At 43.8% G+C, this 27,680-nt stretch overlaps 1 protein-coding gene across 1 annotated transcript in view; it reads right to left on the bottom strand.

The window, feature by feature from the left end:
• Positions 1–2,315: 2,315 nt before the first annotated feature.
• Positions 2,316–27,680, bottom strand: part of hcn2b (hyperpolarization activated cyclic nucleotide-gated potassium channel 2b) — a 73,070-nt gene continuing 47,705 nt past the window's right edge. Inside the window, exons 5-8 of the mRNA XM_056277139.1 lie at positions 19,604–19,750; positions 18,502–18,742; positions 9,578–9,742; positions 2,316–3,387 (exon numbers count right to left, since the gene is read on the bottom strand). Of these exons, the coding sequence (XP_056133114.1) occupies positions 2,399–3,387; positions 9,578–9,742; positions 18,502–18,742; positions 19,604–19,750 (1,542 nt within the window). The 3' untranslated portion in view covers positions 2,316–2,398. The remainder of the gene's footprint in view (positions 3,388–9,577; positions 9,743–18,501; positions 18,743–19,603; positions 19,751–27,680) is intronic.

The following is a 27,680-nucleotide window of genomic DNA, read 5'->3' as shown; positions in this document are numbered from 1 at the left end:
TTTTTAAAGATAGACAAGTGGTCATAGGCAATATAGGCCAAAAAACAGCAACTATTAATGGTATTGTAAAGATACCACCTTATTTTGCAGCCAAACCATTGATCAACAAGCGTTAGTCGTTATATCCAAGTAAAGTGCTAACTTCATCAGTGTCATCTGAAGCAGGTCCCTGATTTTCTGTTAGTCCCATCCTACACTAGGTTTGCATTGGTTGAGGTGATAAGCAGGCAAATGTGAACTAAGTGAAACAGATATATGCTTTTGATAGTCAAATACAGTAAATAAAGGATGCAGATGTGAGGAGATGCTACTTTATCACGATCTTGGGCGCAGATCCCGGGGGAGGGGGCAGTTAGAGGGGACGTGTCCCCTCCTACTACTACTACCACTTTCGGCTGCTCCCATTAGGGGTCACCACAGCAGATCATCTGTTTCCATCTCTTCCTGTCCCTCTGCATCTTCCTCAGTCACACCAGTCACCTGCATGTCCTAGCTCAACACATCCATAAACCTCCTCTTTGGCCTTCCTCTGAAAACCACGAAGCCTCCCCCCCATAACGTATTTCTAAACAAATGATCTAAATAAAAATATGTATTTAATAGAAGCTGATTCTACTTTTGAAATAATTCACCCATAAACACGACACTTCTTGGAAGGTTTTGTTTATGTCTCCCCTATCTATATGTATCCTGCTCAGTGGTCTAGTAATTTGGGAAATGAAGTTAATGGTTTACTTCATTCTGATACCTTTGCTTGCTATTGGACTACGTTTCCCAGATTCCATCTCTGCCGCACGTCAGAGTTGCGCCTCATAGAGTGAGTCTGTGGCTGGAGTGACTGGTGACTGCTAAGACCACAATCTAGTCCTGTGATACATGCCTTGTAAGTAATTTTGTTCAAGCAAAGATAAAGTTCACCCATCAGCAAATTAAAAGGTTTAAAACGTAACCAAACTGTGTTTACCACCTGAAGTGAATTAACTTATCCCCTGCCAGATCCATATTTAAGCTAGCTTGCTAGCTAATGTTACTTTGATCATACCCGTAAAACTTCCAATAATAGCCCGGGTGTGTATTCGTTTGAACAGCATAGCGCACCCAGCCTTTATTAGAGATTATTTGGGACAGGCGTGTACATTGTAGATTTATTAATTTAAAAATTCGGAGACTCGTTCCGAGTTCTGATGGTGAGTGTTTAAAGTGGATGCGGAGGAGCTACATATTACATGGTAACAATCATCTAACTAACAAACATTTACTTAGCTATATGTGTGCCAGCTCACATTAGCTTGCTACTGTGAACTTATGCTAACATTATAGCCTCCAGTAGCCCACATTAACACCCATTACTCATTATGGCATATATTAGCGTTATAGTAGAGTTAAGTTAAAGTATATTAATTCCTTCCATAATTAACCTCTGTGTGTGTGTGTGTGTGTGTGTGTGTGTGTGTGTGTGTGTGTGTGTGTGTGTGTGTGTGTGTGTGTGTGTGTGTGTGTGTGTGTGTGTGTGTGAGAGTGTGAGAGAGCCAGGTCAGGGTTTACCAAAACATGGCAGAGAAAAGAAAAAAAGGTGGACATCAGGACATTTTTTGTAGGATCAAAACGCCACTGTGTAAGTAGGAAGACCCCTGAAATATTACAAATACTAGTTGACAAAGTCCTCATAGAAAATGAATGAAGGGCTAATACAAATGTTCAATAATTGTGCCATTACACAACAACAGTAAAACAATCTGTGGAGGGCAGCAACAACAACATACAGAGGGACAGAGTTGGGGGAGTCTCAGATAAGGTTTCACAGTTGTAGTAAGACACTTGTATGAGAGGCCCTGTCATTTTGAGTAAACAAGTTGCAGAATGAATAGTGCTGCATTTGTGGATGTGTGGCTCTGTAAAATAGGTAAATATGTATAGTGATGGCCTAAAAGTGATTCATTAATATATACTTTAAGCTACTATTAATGGCTGTGTCTGTTACTTTAGATAATTTGATATACGTTGGTGATATTATTGATGTCCCCCCCCAGAAAAGACTCTTGAGAAAATTCCATGTCTGTGCCCCCCCCCCCCCAAGGTGTAATGAGATTTGCGCCCTTGATCACGACTGTCCGTTTTTGCGAATCTGTACGTGGGTAGAAACAACCCAGTGCTGCAGATTCATGAGTCATCTTACAGACTTAATTACTGTACGTATGGGCAAAAAAAGTCTTTCGGACCCCCTGGTTTTCCCTGCTGCCACTCACACAGCATTCATACATTCGGATAGTCAAACGAGTGGACAGAGAGAAGTCTGTGATAGGCGCTGTGGGAAGGAGAGATGAAATCTCCCCAAGTCCCTCCTGCCAAACCAGATCCCCCTCACTGAATCACTCCCTCAAAAAGAAGGTCATTAGGGTCACAAGTTTGAGGAGAGCCTGGATCTGATTCTAATGTGATCCGACTCAGAAGGACTTGCCATGGAGTCCCTCTTGGGTAGTCCTGAGTCTGCCAAAGCCATCCCCATGCCCCCCACAACCGACCCCGCTCCTGTCCCCAGACCCTGCACAGAACTGGGCAGAGATGCCACCGGGAAGGCTCCCACAGACATCTGGTGGGGCAACACCACTCTGTGTGGTATTGCACCCCGGAGGGCTGTGGGTCCCAACTGGGTCTGTGGGGGTCCAATGGAGGTGGAGGAGACCTGGGTAGATTGGGGAGGACTTGCGGCTACTGGCTGTACCCCGTCGTGAGGCAGGGAGGGCTGAGAGGCTGAAAGCACTCTGCCGTCCTGACTCAGGCTGCCTATTTGCAGGGAATGGGTGCTTTTATGAGTGCTGGGCCAGTGTACAGGGCTCGCCACATGTTGCTGAGCTAGAGAGAGTTGGGAGCCCGAGGAAGGACCCGCCAGGGTGCTGGATCCATACTGGAATGATTTCACTCCGACCACTAGGGGGCTCTGGATGGGGGGGCTGGAGAGAGCCGGGACGAAGGCACCAGCTGTGTGGAGCTGGGGCTGCATGGACAGCTGGGACTGCAGAGGGGAGGCTGACATGGGGCTGGATACATTTTGCGTCACCTGGAACCTTCTCACCATCCTTGGGGACTGCAGATTTCCTGCCCCAGCCGGATTCCCCGCCATGGGGGAACAGAAGCTCATGGCTACGGCCTGCTGGAGGGTGGCAATGGCTGAGCTTTGGGGCTGAGGGGAGGATCCTTGCATAGCAAACATACCCCCATGCAGCGGAGGGGTCATAGACATGGCCCGCGATCTGGGCACATCCACCTGCTGAACCATCTCCCGATCATATTTAACAATCTCCTGGATCATCTCATTCTCCCGGTTGTTGAAAACACCCGAGTTGAGATCGTGTTGAACTTTGTGCATCAGGATTGAGTTCTTCTTACCTGCAGAGAGAAAAAAGTATGGGTGATGTTACAGTTCACTACAGGAGAAGAGGAGAAAGTGTCTTTTGCCTTAGGGTTGTTCTGAGCCAAGGCATTCTTTCCATTAGTGTCTTATTAATATTTATTCAAAACGGCGAAAAACACCAGAAAAAACAGTTACACACTGACATACTGTGTGCAGGCGCTATTAACTAACACCTCATCAAATTCACCTGAAGTTACACCATTGGTAGAGTCGTAAAGGTCACTGACACATGACAGGATAAGTCAGAGCACAGTTAACTTATTAATCATGGTTATGCTCCATCTGTATCCTCTTACTGGCTGCCCGCTTAAGGGTTATCTGCAATTGAATTCCAAGCTGTTAATCTCGCAACAAACAAGCACCAGATTCATTACAATAGTGACTGAGAGTGTGCGTGTGCGCGTGCATGTTTTAGTGCAAATAAGAGCGCGAGTGTGCATAGCGATTGTGTGTACCCATGCACTGTAGCCTTTGTGCTGTTTGATTACAAGATCAACGGCTCTCAGCTCCCTGCTGCATTCCATCCAGAACAGACAAGGTGATGTGAAATCGGTACTGATGTTAAAAGATGCATACCAAAGGCTCAGGGACAATAAGTGCATAAACCATTGGGCCTGTTTCGATACATTCAAAACTACATTATAACTAGAAAGAAAAGGCATTCAAGATCAGGAGGCTTCATGGTACTGATATTGTCAGCTTCATTTCGGGCTGTTCGCCCTCATCCATCCCTCTTTTTCTGAGCATAACTGAGATGCAAAGGAAAGCAACGTAGGTACATCGACACAGTAGGACTATGTTTTCTGAGTGTGTTTGTGTCTTTAGGTGTGTGCATACTGATTCGTGAGTGTAGCGGGTATGATTGTATGACCTTTCAAAGGAAGCGGGACAGGCTAAGCTAACTGCTAGTCCATGCAGACGGCAGTTCTGACAGTCATCCTGGCTTGCGTTCGCTCTCTTGGACAGTGATTTTTTTTTTTTTTTTTTGGGATATGGTGGATATATGTGTTTTTGTAGTTGTTGTTTTTTGTAGTTAAGATATATGTGTTCTTATAAGTTTTGGGTATGTCTTTGTCTTTGTGTTCCACTGCTGTGGGAAATTATATTTAGTTTCATTTCATGTACTTGTGTACATGAAATGGAAATGACATGATTTACCGGCCTGGTCTTTTTTTTTTCTATCTTCAGTTGAGGGCTTCCATGAAGGCTCACGGGGTGCCGTGGCTCTCTTCTCTCCCAGTGCATCCACTTTATAGAATAATTAGTGAAAAGGTTAGTACTAGGGGTTTAGTTTCTGTGCTGTATGGCTTTATCCTGGAAAGAACATACAAACCCCTTGCGCTGGACACAATTTGGAGAACAGATGTGCCCGATCTGGATACTGAGTTCTGTTGGGAGACGGTGTGGTCTAGTATTCTCTTAGCGTCTAGGAATCCAGATCATCAGCAGATACACTATAATTTTATACATCGGACATATCGCACCCCACGACAGAGGGTTTGTATGAAACTTGCTGATAGCCCAAACTGTACATTTTGTTCACTGAATGTGGTTGGAACCTTCTTTCATATGGTCTGGGAATGTCCAAGGGTGAAAGGGTTTTGGGAAATGGTTGCTGATAAATTGTCCCAATTTTTGTCGATTACTGTACCCGCTGAGCCTGCGGTATTACTTCTAAATGACTTCTCTGCACTACATGTACCACGAATCAAGCAGCGCATATTGCTTACGGGACTCACAGCAGCCAAGACGATGGTTGCTATGCGTTGGAAAGCTCAGGATGATTTGTCATCTCGTCATTGGTCCCTCTTATATCTGGACATTGTATATTTGGAGCTCTCGACAGCAAGGATCCATGGAGCAAGGGCTGGAACTATAGACATGTGGAATTCTGTGGCCGCTGAGTTGAAGAACTTTATTGACTGAACACTGACCGAGTACTGTATGCTGTTTCTTTTTTGCAATTTTTTCTGTAGTTTTTTTTTTTCTTCTTTTCTTTTCCTTTTTTTTTTCTCGTTTGTGGGTGGGTTTTTGTTTGCATTATTGTTCATTTGTGTGTCTTGTTTAAAAAATGATAACATGAAAAATATTTGATCACAAAAAAAATGAAATGGAAATGACAATTAAATGTTCTGATTCCTGGTTTTAGTCAGAATTCAACACATCTCTCCATATATCCACAGATTCAGTTGCTTACCAAACTGCCTGAGCTAGAGAGCTGTAGAAAGAAAAAGCAGCCTATCTCATGCATAGATTCCCAGTGGTGGGGTTAGCAGCCCGTGCTTTTTTTTGCCAAGTCACCTTGGTGCAGACAATCTTAGGGACAGTATGTGTCTGCTAGCTGAGTCAGCGACTGTTCTTCGCATGTGTGAATTTATGGTACAGTCTGTGATGTGCGAGAGAGAGAGAGTGTGTGTCTGTGAATATGTGCAGATATTTTGGTTCTGAAAGAGAAATACATTTTTAATGGAAATTGCCTCCATGGAGCTCACACAGTTGGCTTTGGAAAACATTACAGATTCAACACAAATAAAAGCCTGTCCTGTTTAATGCTCCAGCCTTACCACATTTTTTTTTGTATTGTCAATTCAGAGGGGATTGCCAAGGCATTCATCCCTGTTCGGCACTCTCAACTTAATTTCACAGCATGTGTGAAAAAGCGAGCTGAATTTGCTCCATCTGCTACGTGAAATTATTGCTCTGAGTAGCAGGACATCCAGTCTGAGAAACAAGTGACAATTAGACACCTGATTTTTCACAACAAAGTAGTTTTTTTTTTTAAGTGAACAAAGCATTTGAATGTTTATTTTTCCCCCAAATTGCCTTCCACTATATATAATTGAAAAGCTGTTTTGATGTCTTAAGGTTATAAAATGTATCGAAAAATATAGCTCTGTAATATCAGTAATATATGCTTTATGTATGTTGCAGGGTTCAATGACCCTTCCAGTTATTTCAAACCATGAGCCTGAACTGATCCTAGACTAGCACTCCTTGTCCGACAGGCTTAGCAAATTGAAAGACAGCCTTTTAGAGCTTTGATGTGTGAAATGTTGTGTGTAAGGTTATAAATAAGTATTTTTAATAATGAAATGATCCATCCATCCAGCCATCCATCCATTATCCAAACTGCTTATCCTGCTCAGGGTTGCGAGGATGCTGGAGCCTACCCCAGCAGTCATTGGGCAGCAGGCGGGGAGACACCCTGGACAAGCTGCCAGTAGTTATGATCATTAATATTACAATTGACCATTTACATATAGTAATTGTAAATATACATAGATACATAGTATGTGAATGTACACCGATCAGCCAAAACATTAAAACCACCTGCCTCCCTCGTGCCACCAAAACAGCTCTGACCCATTGAGGCATGGACTCCACAAGACCTCTGAAATTGTCCTCTGGTATCTGGCACCAAGACATTAGCAGCAGATCCTTTAAGGCCTGTAAGTTTTGAGATGGGGCCTCCATGGATTTCGGACTTTTCCAGCATATCCTACAGATGTTTGATCGGATTGAGATCTGGGGAATTTGGAGGCCAAGGCAACATCTTGAACTCTTTGTCATGTTCCTCAAACTGTTCCTGAACAATTTTTGCAGTATAGCAAGGCAAATTATCCTGCTGAAAGAGGCCGCTGCCATTAGGGAATAACATTGCCATGAAGGGGTGCACCTTGTCCCAGAGCATCAGACTGCCTCTGCTGGCTTGCATTCTTCCCATAGTGCATCCTGGTGCCATCTCTTCCACAGGTAAACGACGCACACGCACCCAGCCATCTTCATGATGTTTATGAAAATGTGATTCATCAGACCAGGCAACTATCTTCCATTGCTCCATGGTGCAGTTCTGATGCTCACGTGCCCAGTGTAGGCACTATCGGCGGTGGACAGGGCTGTGGCTACGCAGCCCTGTACGCAGCAAGCTGCGATGCACTGTGTGATCTGACTGACACCTGTCTATCATAGCTAAAATATCAATTTTTTTTGCAATTTGAACTACAGTAGCTCTTCTGTGGGATCGGCTCAGACAGGCTAGCCTTCGCTCCCCATGCACATTAATGAGCCTTGGGTGCCCATGACCCTATAACCAGTTCACTCGTTGTCCTTCCTTGGACCACTTTTGGTAGGTATTGATCACTGCATACCGGGAACACCCCACAAGACCTGCTGTTTTGAAGATGCTCTGACACAGTCGTTTAGCCATCACAATTTGGCCCTTGTCAAAGTTACTCAGATCCTTACGCTTGCCCATTTTTCCTGCTTCCAACACATCAACTTCAAAAACTGGCAGTTCACTTGCTGCCTAATATCACACCCCTTGACAGGTGCCATTTTAATGAGGAAATCAATGTTATTCACTTACCTGTCAGTGGTTTTAATGTTTGGCTGATCAGTATGTACTATACATGTTGTGTTATAGATAGGTGTTTTAGTTTTGTGTGTGTGTGTGTGTGTGTGTGTGTGTGTGTGTGTGTGTGTGTGTGTGTGTGTGCAAACGGATGCATAATGCATATACATATATGTGTGCATACACTTTGAATTTTGTGTTAAAATGCTTTCCCGTGTCCTATCCTGATTAATAGCCGAGCTTAGCTCAATGCTGGTGTGTCTATGATCCAGATACATTTTCAACAAAATGTCATTGGCAAAACTTGACAAAAAGCCATTAGTGCTTTTTTTTTCTTTTTCTTTTTCTTTTTTTTAGCATCTTAGCATTGATTTGTGAGCTTGCAGTGTGAAATCCAGAGGGACCATTTGGCTGCTGGGTAGGTATGGAAGCCGACTACTTATTCTGGAAACGTGTTAGCTGACTGACTGAAGGCTGTGCATATGTGGAATCTGGCTGCCATGGTGACAGCTGGCAGGGCTGCAGGGGCATCTGTAAACATGTTAAGTGTGGTCATGTGACATCAGCAGCCCCTCTGACCTTTCAGGCAGGGGGGGGGGGTACCACTAAGAAAATCGTTTCTTGGTGAAAGCTTAACAGCTTTCAGGCAGACGATCACTTAGCGATGTGAATTTTAGGTAGATAACTTTTAGGGCAGCATCCTGACTGTGCAGTCTGTGTGTGTGTGTGTGTGTGTGTGTGTGTGTGTGTGTGTGTGTGTGTGTGTGTGTGTGTGTGTGTGTGTGTGTGTGTGTGTGTGTGTGTGTGTGTGTGTGTGTGTGTGTGTGTGTGTGTGTGTGTGTGTGTGTGTGTGTGTGTGTGTGTGTGTGTGTGTGTGTGTGTGTGTGTGTGTGTGTGTGTGTGTGTGTGTGTGTGTGTGTGTGCGCGCGTGCGTGCGTGCGTGCGCATGCATGATTGCATGCACCCCGATATGTGTGTATGTGCACTTTCATGTGCACGTTAGTGTGATCATGGGCTCATGTTTGGGTCCAAGGATCTTCAGACAAAGCAACTGCTGAGCAGTTTGTGTGTGTGTGTGTGTGTGTGTACGTACGTATGTACATGTACGTTTGTGAACTTGTGCTTGTTTGTGTCTAACCAAGGATGTGCAGACAAAGTTCCTGCTGAGTAATTGTTTTAAAGGATCAATAAATGAATCTCGGGAGAGCAGACAGATGCAGCAGACAGCGAGTGGACTTGCTCAGCAGATTCTCTTACTGTAATCAGCGTCACAAACAGTAAACTATTTTCCAAGAAGGCAAACATGAATAAATAAGAAAATATCGAAAACGTGCAATGAATAAGTTACAGCCATGAATAAATTTTCACAACCCCACTTCCTTCCTCCTCCACTTCCTCCTCAATGTGCTACCTGTTCTAATCATACCTGTCAGATGGTGTGACACTGAGAGAGACATCTTGTTAAGACAGAGGCATTTCCCATATGCTTCATTCTCCTTTGAACATTGTATGAATCACAGATATGTCTGCAGTAGCACCACGCATGCAGTCACACTAATTATCACAATGAGAGCAAGTTCCACACAGCCTCCTAGCAGGTACTTAAGTCATGGATACGTCTTACTCACAGTGTGACTTTTGAACGGTGTTAAATCCCAACGCTCTCGGATCTCAGAGGGAGCGCTGGTTGAGTTTAGCCTTGTGATAATGAATAGGGGATACGCCGCATGATCAAGAGAAACTTTGTGTCTCCCCACAGGCTCCTGCATTCACTCTCGTTTTTCCCCCTTTGTCAAGCCAGGCCGCGGTCTTACCTATCCTGTCCAGTCTGTCAATGGCGACCGTTTCGAAAGCTCTTCTCATCATCGGGTACTCCTCCAGCACCTCGTTGAAGTTGTCCACAGACAGAGAGTAGAGACGGCAGTAGGTGTCTGCTCGCACACTGGCCGTCCGTCTGCCTCGGGTCAGCAGACAGATCTCTGAAGGACACATAGAAACAGGCTGAGAAACGGGCAGTCAAAGAAATGAGCAGTGTGTGAATAAGATGGACAGGGGAAAAAAAGTTGTACTGACAGACAGACATGGACTGAGTCAAACAGTGCTGGAGGAAAGAGCAAAAAGAGACTAACCAATAGAGGCACTACATTTAACCAGTAAGAAACTTGATCAAGGTCACCTATCATGCTTGTTTAGATGCTGTAATTATTTACATTCTGCAAAACTTTGGTTATTGCGAAACAGCAACATTTAGCTGAATGAATCATTTTCTAAAATTGTTATTTCAGCATACATATTATTCAAGATAAACCACAAGTGGTGCTCCTGTAAGTACACAAGTAGTGCAGTAAAAGGCAGACTAACCAAACGTATCATCTTTATGCATGCTCAATAATCCAGGTAAGAAAATCACAGAAAGTTGAATCAGTTCATCTGGACACGTTTATTGAGAGAGAAACGTTTCATCACTCATCTAAGTGACCGCTTCAGTCTCAACTGACTGCACTATTGACTCACTAAATATCAAAACTGACCTGCTTACTAGACAAGGGGAATGTGATGCCAGTGCAGATTCATAGGACTTTTTAAATCGATTTAAAAAGTCCTATGAAGTCCTATTTTCACAATTCCAATTGTATAGACGTGTACTGGTTTCCACAGAAATTTTTAAGTCAGGTTTTGCACATATATGACCTTGATTGATTCTTTTTTTTCCCCTTTTTTCTCCCCAATTGTACCTGTCCAATTATCCCACTCTTCTGAGCCAACCCGGTCACTGCTCCACCCCCTCTGCCGATCCAGTGAGAGCTGCTGACTATCACATGCCTCCTCCGATACATGTGGCATCACCAGCCGCTTCTTTTCACCTGACAGTGAGGAGTTTCACCAGAAGGACATAGCGTGTGAGAGGATCACACTATTCCCCCCAGTTCCTCCTCCCCCTGAACAGTTGCCCCGACCGACCAGAGGAGGCGCTAGTGCAGCGACCAGGACTCATACCCACAGACACAGCCAATTGTGTCTGTAGGGGATGCCCGACCAAGCCGGAGGTAACACGGGGATTCGAACCAGCGATCCCTGTGTTGGTAGGCAGCGGAATAGACTGCTCGCTACCCAGACACCCTTGATTGATTTTTCATGTCCATGATTGATTTTTCTTTTTCACTTTGGTCCATTTTTGCCATGCATTTTAAACATCGGAGTATTTAAAAAATGAAATGCCATGGTATGTGGCATACTATACCTTATAAACACAGACCCTCATCAGATATGTGAGTGTAAGTGAGGTGGCTGATATACGCAGTAGTCGTGTACAGTCAGCATGACCCATCAACAGTAACACTGAGCATTTCCTTGAGCTGAAAGCAGTGACAGCTGGCTGAAGGGAGCACGCTCTCTATTCTGAGACATGCAGCTAAGCTTCATTACATACAGTTGTTCCCCTTGCCTTCCCCTTTTTCCCTCTCTGGCTTTCCCTTTCACTTCAGTGGGCTGGGGCTGACTCTGTTGTCTTGACAACTGTATGCCCTCTCTTTCTCTTTCTCTCTCTCTCTCTCCTAAGGGTCGGCATCCAATGACACGTGGGGAGATAAGAATGAAACACTGGGCGTTTGAATTTATGGCACGCATGGGAACAATGGACAGTCCTTATCTGAACGGTTTCACGGTGTCTTTAGCTGTAAAGAGTGCCCTGTGGGAAGCAAACACCCTGGGAGAGCATTAAGGCAAAGTGCAGTCAAGTACAAAATCAACCTCCACAGACAGGCACCCAGGCAGACAGGCAAATAAGCAGATAAACAGACTGATGCAGATTGGACTTGTGACCACACATGTCATCATGGGGAAAAGAGGACAGTTTATGAGTTAGTGTGCTTTTACATTATAACATCTTGGCCACAGGAGTATAAAGGGTATCCTACCATACAAAGTGCAACCTATTACAACCTATGTCTCACCTTATGCACACACACACACACATTCGCATAAACCCAAGTACGCACACTGCATTTACAGAAAGTCGATCAAAATGGCTTCTTATTTGGAGGTTACTGAAGTGTGACCTTGAGTGTGGCCTTTTTTCCTGCCTATCTGATGAAGGATTTATACTTCCTCTGGAGATTAATGAGCCTACCCAGCTAGACGCTGCACTGCTGGCTGTTATGTTAATGCCGCCCACTGTTAGCTGCTTTGCTGCAATTCACTATCTGAGAGGAAGGGTGTCAAGAGCCCTTTCAGATTGGACTGTGATGGAACATCACTCTTGTCTGTGAGAGAAACGAAGAGACTGCGAGAGAGACAGTGAGAGACAGGAAGACAGACAGGCAAGAAGATCAAGAAGTATAAAAAGACAGTGAAAGTGAAAACGGACAGTGAAGAGAAACTCGAATGAGCTGTAATGACCTCTGCCAACCTTTATGTATGTGTATACAGCGATCAGACAAAACATTAAAACCACCTGCCAAATATTGTGTGGGTCCCCTTCGTGTCACCAAAACAGCTCTGACCCATCGAGGCATGGACTCCACAAGACCTCTGAAGGTGACCTCTGGTATCTAGCACCAACATGTTAACAGCAGATCCTTCAAGTCCTGTAAGTTGCGAGGTGGGGCCTCCATGGATTAGACTTGTTTTCCTAGCACATTCCACAGATGCTCAATCGGATTGAGATCTGGGGAATTTTGAGACCAAGGCAACATCTTGAACTCTTTTTCATGTTCCTCAAACCAATCCTGAACAATTTTTGCATTGTGGCAGGGCGCATTATCCTGCTGAAAGAGGCCACTGCCATCAGGGAATACGGTTGCCATGGAGGGGTGTACCTGACCTGCAATGATGTTTAGGTAGGTGGTACATTACAATGTTACAATTTCTTGTTACAGTTTCATTTAGCAGATGCTTTTTTTTCCAAAACAATGTACACCTGAGAGTTAATACAACATGGTATGTGTCAAAGTAACATCCACATCAATGCCAGGACCCAAGGTTTCTCAGCAGAACATTGCCCAGAGCATCACACTGCTTCTGCTGGCTTGCCTTCTCCCCATAGTGCATCCTGGTGCCATCTCTTCCACAGCCAAATGACACACACAAACCCAGCCATCCACATGATGTAAAAGAAAACGTGATTTATCAGACCAGGCAACCTTCTTCCACTGCTCCATGGTCCACTTCTGACTCTGACGTGCCCATGATAGGCACTTTCAGCAGTGGACAGGGGTCATTATGGGCACTCTGTCTGCGGCTACGCAGCAAGCTGCAATACACTGTATGATCTGACACCTGTCTGTCATAGCTAAAATATCATCAGCTTTTTCAGCAATTTGAGCTACAGTAGCTCTTCTGTGGAATCGGACCAGACAGACTAGCCTTCGCTCTCCATGTGCATCAGTGAGACTTGGGCACCCATGACTCTGTCGCTAGTTTATCGGTTGTCCTTCCTTGGACCACTTTTGGTAGGTATTGACCACTGCATACCGGGGACACCCCACAAGATCTGCCATTTTGAAGATGCTCTAACCCAGTTGTCAAGCCATCACAATTTGGCCCTTGTTAAAGTCGTTCAGATATTTAATGCTTTCCCATTTTTTCTGCTTCCAGCACATCAACTTCAGAACTGACTCTTCATTTGCTGCCTAATATATCCCACCCCTTAACAGGTGCCATTGTAAGGAGAAAATGTTATTCACTTACATGTCAATGGTTTCAATGTTTTGCCTGATCGGTGTGTGTGTGTGTGTGTGTATATAAAATATGTGTAATTTAGTTGGAGTGCTGTAGTTTCAATGGTATGGATGCAATCTTTATTCATATAGATAGCACATTTCATGCTGTGGCTGTAGCCCAATGTGCTGCACATGACCAAAAAAACAATGTGACAAAAACAAAATCAAACAAGCAGGTGAGCAAAGGCACAAAAAAGCAAACAACAAATAAAAGAATGAAGCAACAATAGATGAATAAAACAACAAATGACAAGGCACCTTAACTAAAAGCCAGGCTAAAAATATATGTCTCAAGTGTTCTTTTAAAAATGTCCACAGAGGTGGACTCCCTCATCCAGACTGTTCCAGAGACTAGGGCCACAGAGGCTAAAAGCTGTCTCTCCATGTGTTTTTGTTGCAATTCTTGAGATGACTAGTAGGCCAGCTGCAAGTGATCTGAGAGACCTGCTAGGTACATATCTAAAAAGTAAGTCTGAGAAATAGGCTGGTGCCAGGCCATTCGGTGATTTAAAAACGAGCAGTAAAATGTTAAAATCATTCTAAAACTGAAAGGCAACCAATGCAATGACTTTAAAGTAGGTTTTATATGTGTTCTCTGTCTGGTCTTCATCAGTACTCAGGCTGCTGTGTTCTGAACAAGTTGTAGATGGCCAACAGCTTTTTTTTGGTAGGACCAAACAAGAGAGTATTGCAATAGTCAAGCCTAGAGGTTATGAAAGCATGCATTAGTATTTCAGTGTCAGCCTGAGAGAGAAATTGTCTAACCTTAGCAATGTTTCTAAGATCATAAAGATGATAAAATGACACTTTGCTTACATTTCTAATGCGGGCTTCAAAACTGAGGTCAGAGTCAAAAATAACCCCAAGGTTTTTGACCTGATCCTTGGTATGAAGGGCTAATAACTGATGGTGCATGGACAGTTGCTCTCTCTGGGCCTTCTCTCCAAATATGATATCTGTCTTGTCTTGATTCAGTTGTAGGAAAATGTATGACATCCATACCTTTATGTCATATATACATTGAACTAACCTATAAATGGGGATAAAGTCATCTGGGGTTACATAAATGTATAGCGTGGTATCATCTGCATAGCTGTGAAATGAAATGGAATTTTATGTTTTTTTATGACATCTCCAAGCGGTCGCATATAGAGGCTAAAAAGGACTGAACCTAAAATAGAACCTTACAGGACCCCACAGGTTATGTCCGTTTTCTCTGAGCGGTAGTCACCTAGGGAAACAAAAAACTTCCGGCCAGTCAAATATGGTCTAACCCAACTTAGAACCATTCCTGAGAGACCAACCCAGTTTTTGAGTCTATGCAGTAGACTTTCATTGTTGACGGTATCAAAGGCCGCACTAAGACCTTGGAGAACCAGGACTAAAAGCTTTTTATAATCAGTGTTAATTCTTAAATCATTCACCACTTTAATCAATGCAGTCTCTGTGCTGTGGTGGGCTCTGAAACCTGACTGAAAAGTCTCAAGATTTTATTGTTTTTAATGAAAGTATTAATCATTCAAGAACAACTTTTTCTAAAATCTTACCTAAAAAAGGGAGGTTTGATATCGGTCAGTAGTTACTAAGAACTGATAAATCTATATTACTTTTTTTGAGAAGTGGTCTAACCATGCCAATTTTTATCGCATCAGGGAAGGTGCCTGTGAACAAAGAGTGGCTTACACACTTAATAATTCCTCTGACAGGTAGTTAAAATCAGTTTTTAAAAAACAGTGTAGGTATGGGGTCAAGCAAGCACATAGAGGGTTTTACTCAGAAACCACCTTTATAATCACCTCTGTATCCACTAGAGCAGCGTTTCCCAAGCCTCTCCTGGAGGACCACTTGTCCTGCATGTTTTAGATCACTCCCTGCTCCAACACAGCTGATTCAAATGATCAACTCATTATGAACTCCTGAAGCTGCTTAATAACAAACTGATCATTTAAGTCAGCTGTGTTGGAGCAGGGAGAAATCTAAAACATGCAGGACAAGTGGTCCTCCAGGAGAAGTTTGGGAAACGCTGTACTAGAGAAAAGAGTACAAATTACATTTACAGTGCTTAGTGCTTTCAAAAACATTATCCAACCTTGTCTGATTAATATTTATTCTTATTTTCATTATCTTATCTCTAAATTAGGCTGAAAAGCTGCTTTACTTAGTATTTGAGAAGAAATCACTGGGGTATGTGGAAGTGGGATTTATCACGCTGTCAGTCATTGTAAAAAGGACCCTATGATTGTTTTGGTTCTTACTTATGAGTTCAGAGAAGTGAGCCTGTCTGGCATTTCTCAGCGCCTTATTATATTTTAAAAGGTGATCACGTAGAATACTTTAGTGGATCTGGAGTTTACTTTTCCTCCATCTACACTTAGCCGTTTGGCAATTTCTTTTACGCTTGTTAACAGTCTAATTTTTATATCGTGGCTTACATTTTAGAACAGGTTTTTTGAAGTTTAGTGGCGCAACAAGGTCTACTGTTGTCCTTAATTTTCTATTAAACTCCTTTACTAGGGAATCAATAGATGAAGGGGGAGTTTGTAAGGGCAACATGTTCATATGCATAATGAAACTTTCAGCCACTTCAGGTGTAAGATGTCTGTTCTTTAAAAGTAAATTCGGCATTAATCTGGGGCATGGGCACTTACACTCTAAATTCAATGCAATAATGATCAGATGGAGTGCCATCTCTAATTGATGACATTTCAACAGCTAGTCCCTTACTAACAACCAAGTCTAAACTATGGCCAGAATTGTGGGTTGGTCCATAGACATACTGTGTGAAACCAAGCTCTTATAATAGATTAATAAATTTAGCAGCCCTTTTTTAATTTACATTGTCTATGTTCAAGTTAAAATCACCAACAATAAGACTTGTATCATAATTTGTGTTAACAATAGCTAGAAGCTCTGAGAAATCCGTTAAAAACTTGGGACAGCAATTTGGTGTCTAACTGTTAGTATGGGTGACTGGCATTTGAAAACAGTAACGAGATATTCAAAAGACTCTTTCATAAATGCCCAATCAGGATCTATCTGGCTATAGATCAGTCCAGTGGCAAATGAATACCGAGATTATCTTGTTGTGAAAACTGTTGGAAAAACATAAGAAATAGTTGTGACACCAGTGGACTGACTGGAATACTTATTCTGTTTAACCCACTGGGGGGACTGTTTTTCACCTCAGCATGGAGTCACTGACGCCCCAGAGAAATGCATCATAGGGAAACTCATTTCTCAAAATTCTCACATTAGTATTGATTATAATATTTTTATCCTTTACAGGGATAGCTAGGATTACACCATGCTGGTAAAAGCAAAACACAGCAGTGCAGTCTAAGCAGATGCCTTCATTGTGTCAATATTCCTTTTAGTTTGGGAATTACTGTGTGCAAGTCATTTTCTAAATGCATCAAAACATTAAATGTATAACAACATAAGATGTCAGAAAATAAAATTTAGCCTCGCTCTTTTTGTGCAGACTCTTCCTTTTGGCCTCCCAAAGTGGAGCTGAACTCGTGCTTTGGCAATGGTTTTGTCTGGGGACAAAGGCATCCCCTTCAAAGACATTTCAGCAGAAATGTGACTGTCAATGCACACATTGACTTTTGCATATCTCAAATCTGTGACTCAGTCTCTCTAACCTCGAGGCTACTCTGCAAATAGTTAAATCAGCTGGAATGAAAGCAGTAGTAGTAAAATAATAAAGTCTTCATGGGCCAAAGACATATACTGGGTGAAACATCACTGTGTAATTACTACTATAAAGTATAATTACTTCTCAAGTATGATCACACATGCTCTGGTTAAATTTAAGGTTCCAATCCAATCCCGGTGCTGATATGAGAAAATGCTGAATGGCTCCCTGTAGGCTACGGATGGCTGGCTCTGGACAGTCTATGCTAGACACTACAAATGACTCTTTCACTGATCATTCTGCCATGCTAGTTAGCATTTATCACTTGGATGTGTATTTCTTTAAGCTTTGTGTGTGTGTGTGTGTGTGTGTGTGTGTGTGTGTGTGTGTGTGTGTGTGTGTGCATGTGCGTGTGTTTATGTGTCCCTTAACAAACCACAATGGCACATAGTCTAAAAAGTAGGACGGAAGTAGCTGTAGGGCAACACAAGTAGCCCAACTAAAATGTCAGGGTAATTTTTTCCCCCATCTTCACCCTCTTGTTGCTACCATGCTGTTTTAATCAGTAAACACAAATCTGTGGCATTTTTAGCGGATTCCTTTGGGAGTTAGATGCTTATTAAAACAGGGAAGTGATCACTTCCTCAAAGCATCATTTAAACATGTATATTATGCCACCCTACGCAGTGCTTAGAACAATTGCTCGCAGGGCGTTCCCTCAAGTGAGACTTCAGCAATTGTTTGGACCCCCCCCCCAATTGTTCAATTCCTGCAATTGGCCAATTACCCCATTCTTCCAAGCCATCCCGGTCGCTACTCCACCCCCTCTGCCAATCTGGGGAGGGCTGCAGACTACCACATGTCTCCTCCGATACAATTGAGTCGCCAGCTGCTGCTTTTCGTCTGACAGTGAGGAGTTTGACCAGGGGGACAGCTCATGGAAGGATCACGCTGTTCCCCCCAGTTCCCTCTCCCCCCCAAACAGGAGCCCTGACCAACCAGAGGAGAAGCTAGTGCAGCGACCAGGACACATAACCACATCCAGCTTCCCACCCGTAGACACAGCCGATTGTGTCTGTAGGGACGCCTGACCAAGCCGGAGGTAACATGGGGATTCGAACCGGTGATCCCCATGTTGGTAGGCAACGGAATAGACCGCCACACCACCCTGATGCCCCAGGCTACAACATTTTTCAGGTGATGAAAGCTAATCTAGTAAAAGGAGAGGGCAAATGATTGACTTCACTATAGCTTACTGTCTAATTGCTTAATACAGCATACTCTGTGTGGAATAGAAGGGAGCCCAAGATAATGACAGTAGTAGATATAACTCATAAAACAGTCCATCATATGGGAACTTGCAATGTAAAGAATGGCATACCTCCAAAGTAGGACCCATCCATCAGCTTCATGCCCACATTTCCTTTGGTGAGGACAGTGACCACGCCGTGCTGGATGAAGTACATCTTCTTGCCGATGGTGCCCTCCCTGATGATGTAGTCTCCAGGCTGGAAGACTTCAAACCTCAGTTTGGTCAGCATGGCCGTTACAAAGTTGGGATCAGCATTGGCAAACAGCGGCATCGAAGCCACCAACTTGCGGCAATTGAAGTTGACAATTTCCTAAATGATGACAGTAAGCGGCATCCATGTGATCATAATGCTGTGTCATTTTTGTATCATTTTGATGATACATTTTCTCCTCAGTGGTACTTGGTCAATTACCCCACTCTTCTGATCCGTCCCGGTCGCTGCTCCAACCCCTCTGCCGATCCGGGGAGGGCTGCAGACTACCACATGCCTCCTCCGATACATGTGGAGTCGCCAGCTGATTCTTTTCACCTGACAGTGAGGAGTTTTTCCAGGGGGATATAGCGTGTGGGAGGATCACGCAGTTCCACCCAGTTCCTCCTCCCCCCTGAACAGGAGCCCCAACTGACCAGAGGAGGTGCTAATGCAGCGACTAGGACACATACCAACATCTGGCTTCCCACCCGCAGGCACGGCCAATTGTGTCTGTAGGGATGTCCCACCAAGCCGGAGGTAACACGGAGATTCAAAGCGGCGACCTCCGTGTTGGTAGGCAATGGAATAGACTGCTACGCCACCCAGACACCCCTTTCTTTGACACTTTTGATGAAGAAAATGATGCACCCATCTTTACAAAAACTAATGTGGGCAAAATGCAGGAGAAATGCACAAAATTTCGAAAATGTCTCTAAAATGTCACTAAATCGCACCCAACACAAAAGCCTTTTGTAGGAAAGGACTTGAAAGGGTATATTTTAAGAAGTATTGTATGTAATATTTAGGCCTCCCTGAAGTGTAACATGAGTACTAAATGTCAGCTGGGGTTGACGAGTCGCTGTTGGAGGCACTGACAAACTGTCAGGGCTTCAGACTGCCGTGTGTGTGTATGTACATGTGCGCGTGTGCATGGGGGTAGATTGATGGGTCCATGCTCATGTGCTGTTGCTTCAGTACCTCACGCAGTGGCTCATTTAGCTCCTCCAGGATGCTTTCCTCATCGAACATCTTGCCCTGGTATCTGTGTTCATAGTAGTCATGGATTTTCTGTCGGAAGTCGGCTGGGAGTTTGTGGAAGGACATGTACTGCTCCACTTGTTTGTACTGGCAGATGGAGAGAGGGAAGCAAATTGAGGGGAGTCGGGTTTAAGGGAGGGAGAAAAGGCAGAGCAGATTGATTGTGTCCCACAGACAGAACCAAAAGAGATATTTTCGCAAGTCCACATTTGACACCTCCCGCCGAGTGAAAAGCGTCTGACAAACTGACGGACGAGTGCTTCCACCCTCAATTAGCCCAGGGGTCTCTTGGGGAGGTCACCGCATGAGGCACTACGTGGATACAGAGCAACTCTCATTAACCTTCTCTAATCCCATTGCTTTGTCCTCCCCTGGAACCAGATTTTTAATAGGACCGTCTAATAACCATCACTCGCTTACACTACAGACGACACACAAATTGCTCTTCTTCGTTGTAACCACGGCCAGTGTCTTTTCTGTCTTCTTTTGTGCTCTCTCTCTCTCTCTCTCTCTCTCTCTCTCTCTCTCTCTCTCTCTCTCCTCTGGTGGTCCAAATCGTATATTTTTTGGAACAAATCCTTTTCTGCCACACACAGAAACACCAGCTGCCTCAACACTGACATTTCTATTATTGGGCTTTTTTTTTGGACCCCCCCCCTTTTTTTTTCTCCCCTATTGTACTTGGCCAATTACCCCACTCTTCCGAGACATCTTGATCGCTACTCCAACCCTTCTGCCGATCCCGGGAGGGCTGCAGACTACCACATGCCTCCTCCGATACATGCGGAGTCGCTAGCCGCTTCTTTTCACCTGACAGTGAGGAGTTTCACCAGGGGGGACGTAGCGCATGGGAGGATCACGAGATTCCCCCCCAGTTCCCCCCCGAACAGGTGCCCCGATCGATCAGAGGAGGCGCTAGTGCAATGACCAAGACACATACCCACATCCAGCTTCCCACCCACAGACATGCCGGACCAAGCCGGAGGTAACACCGGGATTCGAACCTGCGATCCCCATGTTGATAGGTAACGGAATAGACCACTACGCTACCTGGATGCCCATTATTGGGCTTTTAATGGAATGAGAGAAACATATGTATTTAAATTAATTTTGTGAAAAAGACTTCGTGTAAATGCAAGGTGTTCGGTAAATAATTAAATAAAAGCAGGATGGATGTACAGACACAGATGGTATTCTGAGCTGCACACATTTGCTGTTTGCATTGAAACTGATAAATATATGTACAGTATAAGCCCTGGTGAAATCCGAGGCTGGGGAGGCTGGAGCACATTATGTTTGCTCAGTGGAAGGTCAAATTAAATCTCTGTGAATCACACTGTTGCCTATTCACCACTGCTATGTTTATCTGCATTGCATGCGGCCTGAATGTCCCCCTCTCTCGGCTCATTACGTCTGACCAAAACACATTTCATGCCTGGATTCCTGACAAAGATAAGATGCACCAACGCCGTCCCAGCTGAAACAGTAGCGTCTCCTATATCAACTGAACCGACTCCTCTCCAGAGCTCACCGTTACGGACTGTCTTATTTAGGAACGCTGAATGGGAAATTGCATGTGGTGTCACATAGCACTGGCTCACACACACACACACACACACACACACACACACACAAACACGATGATGTCCCAATGGAGAGACTGTATTCCGAGTACAGTATGTCATGTATTATTAGAATGAGAACACAACTTCTCTATCTGCTGATACTTTTTTAAAGGGAAAGCATATTTGCACAAAACATCACAGGCCAAAGTTGATGCTCAAAGACAATCCAAAGAAGATGCAACGAGCGCAAACCTCCGCCAAGACTGAGCAGTCGACAACATCTCACATCCACACTTTCTACTTAATGACCTCTGCCGAGGACTTAATAACAAAAAACTACATTCCCAGAGAAAATGTGTAACCTTGTAGAGAGTGGCTGGCAAGTTTTAAGTTGATATTATGAATTTAATTGCGACGATATAGGTCCTCATTTCTTAAATTAAATATCTCAAAATGTGTTCAGAATTGTACCACCAAATGAAATCAGTTGTTCCTCTGCCGACGCCCCCTTTTTCCTCACAATAATGTGAGAATTCATTCAGCCATTATTTGTGCTATATTTTACATCATCAATAACTATTGATAATTACTTTCTATGGCTAAATCATGTATATTCCTTTGTTAACTCGGGTGAGTTATAAAAATGAGAAGTCATCATAGGTGCACAGGTAGCGTGAGTAGATTAACTGTTAGAAATAATGGACTTTTTCTGGTTTTCTGATGCTGGACAAAGGTGTTATATACAGTGGCTTGCAAAAGTATTCATACCCCTTGAACTTTTCCACATTTTGTCACGTTTCGACCACAAACATAAATATATTTTATTGGAATTTTATGTGAAAGACCAACATAAAGTGGCACACAATTGTCAAGTACAAAGAAAATTATACATGATTTTAAATGTTTTTTACAAATAAAAAACTGAAAAGTGCGGTGTGCAAAAGTATTCAGCCCCCCTGAGTCAATACTTTGTGGAACCGCCTTTTGCTGCAACTACAGCTGCAAGTCTTTTGGGGTATGTCTCTACCAGCTCTGCACATCTAGAGACTGAAATTTTTGCCCATTCTTCTTTGCAAAACTGCTCAAGCTCAGTCAGATTAGATGGAGAGTGTTTGTGAACGGCAGTTTTCAGATCTTGCCACACAGATTCTCAATTTGATTTAGGTCTGGACTTTGACTGGACCATTCTAACACATGAATATGTTTTGTTTTAAACCCGTCCATTGTAGCCCTGCTTTACGTTTAGGGTCGTTGTCCTGCTGGAAGGTGAACCTCTGCCCCAGTCTCAAGTCTTTTGCAGACTCCAACAGGTTTTCTTCCAAGATTGCCCTGTATTTGGCTCCATCCATCTTCACATCAACTCCGACCATCTTCCCTGTCCCTGCTGAATAGAAGCACCCCCAGAGTTTGATGCTGCCACCACCATGTTTGACCGTGGGGATGCTGTGTTCAGAGTGATGTGCAGTGTTAGTTTTCCGCCACACATAGCGTTTTGCATTTAGGCCAAAAAGTTCAATTTTGGTCTCATCTGACCAGAGCACCTTCTTCCACATGTTTTCTGTGTCCCCCACATGGCTTCTGGCAAACTGCAAACGGGACTTCTTATGGTTTTCTTTTAACAATGGCTTTCTTCTTGCCACTCTTCCATAAAGGCCAGATTTGTGCAGTGCACGACCAATAGTTGTCCTGTGGACAGATTCCCCCACCTGAGCTGTGGATCTCTGCAGTTCGTCCAGAGTCACCATGGGCCTCTTGGCTGCATCTCTGATCAGTGCTCTCCTTGTTCGGCCTGTAAGTTTAGGTGGACGGCCGTGTCTTGGTAGGTTTGCAGTTGTGCCATACTCTTTCCATTTCCGGGTGATGGATTGAACAGTGCTCCGTGAGATGTTAAAAGCTTGGGAAATCTTTTTATAGCCTAACCCTGCTTTAAACTTCTCCAAAACCTTATCCCTGACCTGTCTGGTGTGTTCCTTGGACTTCATGATGCTGTTTGCTCCCCAATATTCTCTTAACAAACCTATGAGGCCGTCACAGAACAACTGTATTTGTATTGAGATTAGATTACACACAGGTTGACTCTATTTGGTCATTAGGTCAACATTCGATCATTCAACAACCATCAGGCAACTTCTGAAGGCAATTGGTTGCACTCAGAGAAAAGGGGGCCGAATACTTTTGCACACCGCACTTTTCAGTTTTTTATTTGCAAAAATTTTTTTAAATCATGTATCATTTTCTTTTTACTTCACAATTGTGTGCCACTTTGTGTTGGTCTTTCACATAAAATTCCAATAAAATATATTTATGATTGTGGTTGTAACGTGACAAAATGTGGAAAAGTTCAAGGGGTATGAATACTTTTGCAAGCAACTGTAAATTCTCTCTCTCTCTTTCTCTCTCTCTCTCTGTCTCTCTCTCTCTCACTCTCTCTCTCTGAGAAACAGGCACATTTTCACACACAACTACACAACCACACACTCTATTTCTCTCATAAGTGTGTTTGGTTAAGCTGTGTGACTCATCCCCCATTAGAAAACACCATCAATTAGATGATTACTAGGACTCCAGGTTGGGGTCAGGGGAAAGCCTTGCTTACCCAGGACCATTCTTCCTCTATGTAGCTATACACAGGGGCGTTTCTAGGCATAGGCTACCTAGGCAATCACCTAGGGCACCACCTGCAAGGGTGGAGGTGGCAGAATTTTTTTATTTTTGGGGCAATTCAATCTATATGTATTTTTAATGATTATAGAAGTAAAATGAATAACACGTTTACTTATTTATTTGTCATGATTATGAGTGAGATGATGAGAGATGAACCTGTTTTTAAATATTTGATTTCACATTAGTAAATAATTTGTGGTTTTATTCTTTTTATTTTTTTATAGTTTTAAATCATTTATTATATAACTGCTACACACCTGCTTTTGCAGTTTTATTTATTTCATATTTTATAATAGTAACATTAAAAAAGGTTGTTTCACCTGAAGATGGTGCTTTTTTGGAGGGAGAGTGGGGGGGGGGGGAGATCTTGCCTAAGGCATCAGAATGCCCAGAAACGCCACTGGCTCTACAGAACAAGAATGAGCTCTGGTATGTGGTTTTGCCTTCCATGTTGCTCTTGGATATACATATACAGGGCATCCGGAAAGTATTCACACCCCTTCACTTTCCCCACATTTTGTTATGTTACAGCCTTATTCCAAAACGGATTAAATTCCTTTTTTTTCTCATAAATCTACACACAATACCCCATAATGATAAAGTGAAAAAGGTTTTGTAGAAATTATTGCAAATTTATTAAAAATAAAAAACTGAAATATTGCATGTACATAAGTATTCACACCCTTTACTCAGTACTTGGTTGAGGCACCCTTGGCAGCGATTACAGCCTCAAGTCTTCTTGGGTACGAAGCTACAAGCTTGGCCCACCTATATTTGGGGTGTTTCTCCCGTTCTTCTCTGCAGATCCTCTCGAGCTCTGTAAGGTCAGATGGGGAGCATCGCTGCACAGCTATTTTCAGGTCTTTCCAGAGATGTTCAATGGGGTTCAAGTCTGGGCCACTCAAGGACATTCACAGACTTGTCCCGAAGCCACTCCTTCGTTGTCTTGGCTGTGTGCTTAGGGTCGTTGTCGTGTTGAAAGGTAAACTTCGCCCCAGTCTGAGGTCCTGAGCGCTCTGGAGCAGGTTTACATCAAGGATCTCTCTGTACTTTGCTCCATTCATCTTTCCCTCGGTCCTGACTAGTCTCCCAGTTCCTGCCTCTGAAAAACATCCCCACAGCATGATGCTGCCACCACCATGCTTCACTGTAGGAATGGTATTAGCAAGGTGATGAGAGGTGCCTGGTTTCCTCCAGATGTGACGTTTGGCATTCAGGCCAAAGAGTTCAATCTTGGTTTCATCAGACCATAAAATATTGTTTCTCATGGTCTGAGAGTCCTTTAGGTGCTTTCTGGCAAACTCCAAGTGGGCTGCCATGTGCCTTTTACTGAGCAGAGGCTTCCGTCTGGCCACTCTACCATAAAGGCCTGATTGGTAGAGTGCTGCAGAGATGGTTGTCCTTCTGGAAGGTTCTCCCATCTCCACAGAGGAACGCTGGAGCTCTGTCAGAGTGACCATCGGGTTCTTGGTCACCTCCCTGACCATGGCCCTTCCCCCCCGATTGCTCAGTTTGGCAGGGCGGCCAGCTCTGGGAAGAGTCCTGGTGGATCCAAACTTCGGGACCTTCAAAGCTGTAGAAATTTTTTTTGTAGCCTTCCCCAGATCTATGCCTCGATACAATCCTGTCTCGGAGGTCCACAGACAATTCCTTTGACTTCATGGCTTGGTTTCTGCTCTGACATGCAGTCAACAGTGGGACCTTATATAGACAGGTGTATGCCTTTCCAAATCATGTCCAATCAATTGAATTTACTAGAGGTGGACTCCAATCAAGATGTAGAAACATCTCAAGGATGATTAGTGGAAACATGATGAACCTGAGCTCAATTTTGAGTGTCATAGCAAAGGGTGTGAATACTTATGTACATGCAATATTTCAGTTTTTTATTTTTAATAAATTTGCAAAAATTTCTACAAAACCTTTTTCACTTTGTCATTATGGGGTTTTGTGTGCAGATTTATGAGAGAAAAAAGGAATTTAATCCATTTTGGAATAAGGCTGCAAAATGTGGGGAAAGTGAAGGGGTGTGAACACTTTCCAGATGCACTATAGGCCAGATAAATTACTCCTCCTTGTCAGTTGTCCATGGTTGATAAGAGCTCTTCTTATATCACAGTATAGCTATCGATGGTTGCTCAGTGTCTACACTGACCAGCGTAAATGTACTCTAAATATACTCTTTTTCCCTTCTGGCGTTTTCCTTTCCATCAGTCTGAGCTGTCCGTTCAAAATGCTTTTAAAATGTGATCTAACTCCATTGAAACCAATTCGCGATCCCTTCTTGATTGAAAATGGAAAGGCAAGGGGCATCTTGGTAGCGTAGCGGTCTATTCAGTTTCCTACCAACAAGGGGATGGCCAGGTCGAATCCGTGTGTTACCTCTGGCTTGGTCCGGCGTCCCTACAGACACAATCGGCCGTGGCTGCGGGTGGGAAGCCGGATGTGGGTATGTGTCCTGGACGCTACACTAGCACCCCCTCTGGTCGGCCGGGGCACCTGTTCGGGGGGGAGGGGGAACTGGGGGGAATAGCGTGATCCTCCCACGTGCTACGTCCCCACTGTCAGGTGAAAAGAAGCGGCTGGCGACTCCACCTGTATCGGAGGAGGCATGTGGTAGTCTGCAGCTCTTCCCGGATTGGCAGAGGGATGGAGCAGTGACCGGGACGGCTCGGAAGAGTGGGGTAATTGGCGAGATACAATTAGCGGGGGGGCGAAAAAAAGAAAGAAAATTTGAAAGGCAAAGGAAATCCAATGATACCACTCTTAAAAAAGTCAGTCTATTCGGTCCGTTTATTATCATTTGGGATGTACTGTAGGGCCTTAGCAGTGTGTTTAATACTAGATGTCCTTCCTCATTGAGGAAGCGCGTATAGTGAAGGGGAGCTGAAATGATGAACTCTGAAAATCTTCCGCACACTCTTATCGTCAATCATTTAGAGTACTGATGTCATCCTGGATGTCAATGGGCGTGACCTAACACACAATTTATAAGGACACACCATGAATGAGGATACGGGGAAGGCGTTGCCAGTGACCTTGTTCATAACAGTGCATGATCAACCCATGGGATTGGAAAGAATGTCTTGACTGTCCAGGAAATTGGATTTTGTCACTTAGTAAAGTGACATATGGGTGGCTGGATGAACAGAGGTTTGACCCTGTTTGATTGTGTGATATTGCAACTTAAAATATCCCACCTTTAAGATATACGGTGTTCATCTATGGATCTAACAATATGGTGGAACCCATATCAAAATGAACTCATGTGAAACTAAAACATTACTATAGCATTCTTGTGTTTTGTTTTTTTGTCACATTACATTACAAACACCACAGTATTTCTATAGTGGAGAAGGTGATAATTTAGTAATATTTGAGAAATTTTGTAGTACAAGGCTATATTCTTTGTAATGTGATGAAAAAAAAGAATTACTATAGTAATTTTGTATTTTCTTTTTTTTTCTGGCTTTTTCCCCATTTTTCTCCCCAATTGTACTTGGCCAATTATCCCACTCTTCCGAGCCGTCCCAGTCCCTGCTCCACCCCCATCTGCCGATCCGGGGAGGGCTGCAGCTTACCACCTGCCTCTTCCAATACATGTGGCGTTGCCAGCCGCTTCTTTTCACATGACAGTGAGGAGTTTCACCAGGGGGACATAGCACGTGGGAGGATCACGCTATGCTCCCCCAGTTCCCGCTCCCCCCTGAACAGGCGCCCCTACTGACCAGAGGAGGCGCTGGTGCAGAACATGTACCCACATCCGGCTTCTCACCCAGAGACATGGC

This window comes from Lampris incognitus, chromosome 3, assembly GCF_029633865.1.
Source record: "Lampris incognitus isolate fLamInc1 chromosome 3, fLamInc1.hap2, whole genome shotgun sequence".
NCBI lineage: Eukaryota > Metazoa > Chordata > Actinopteri > Lampriformes > Lampridae > Lampris > Lampris incognitus.
Note: the sequence above shows the minus strand (reverse complement) of the source record. Positions and strands in the feature narration are given on the sequence as shown.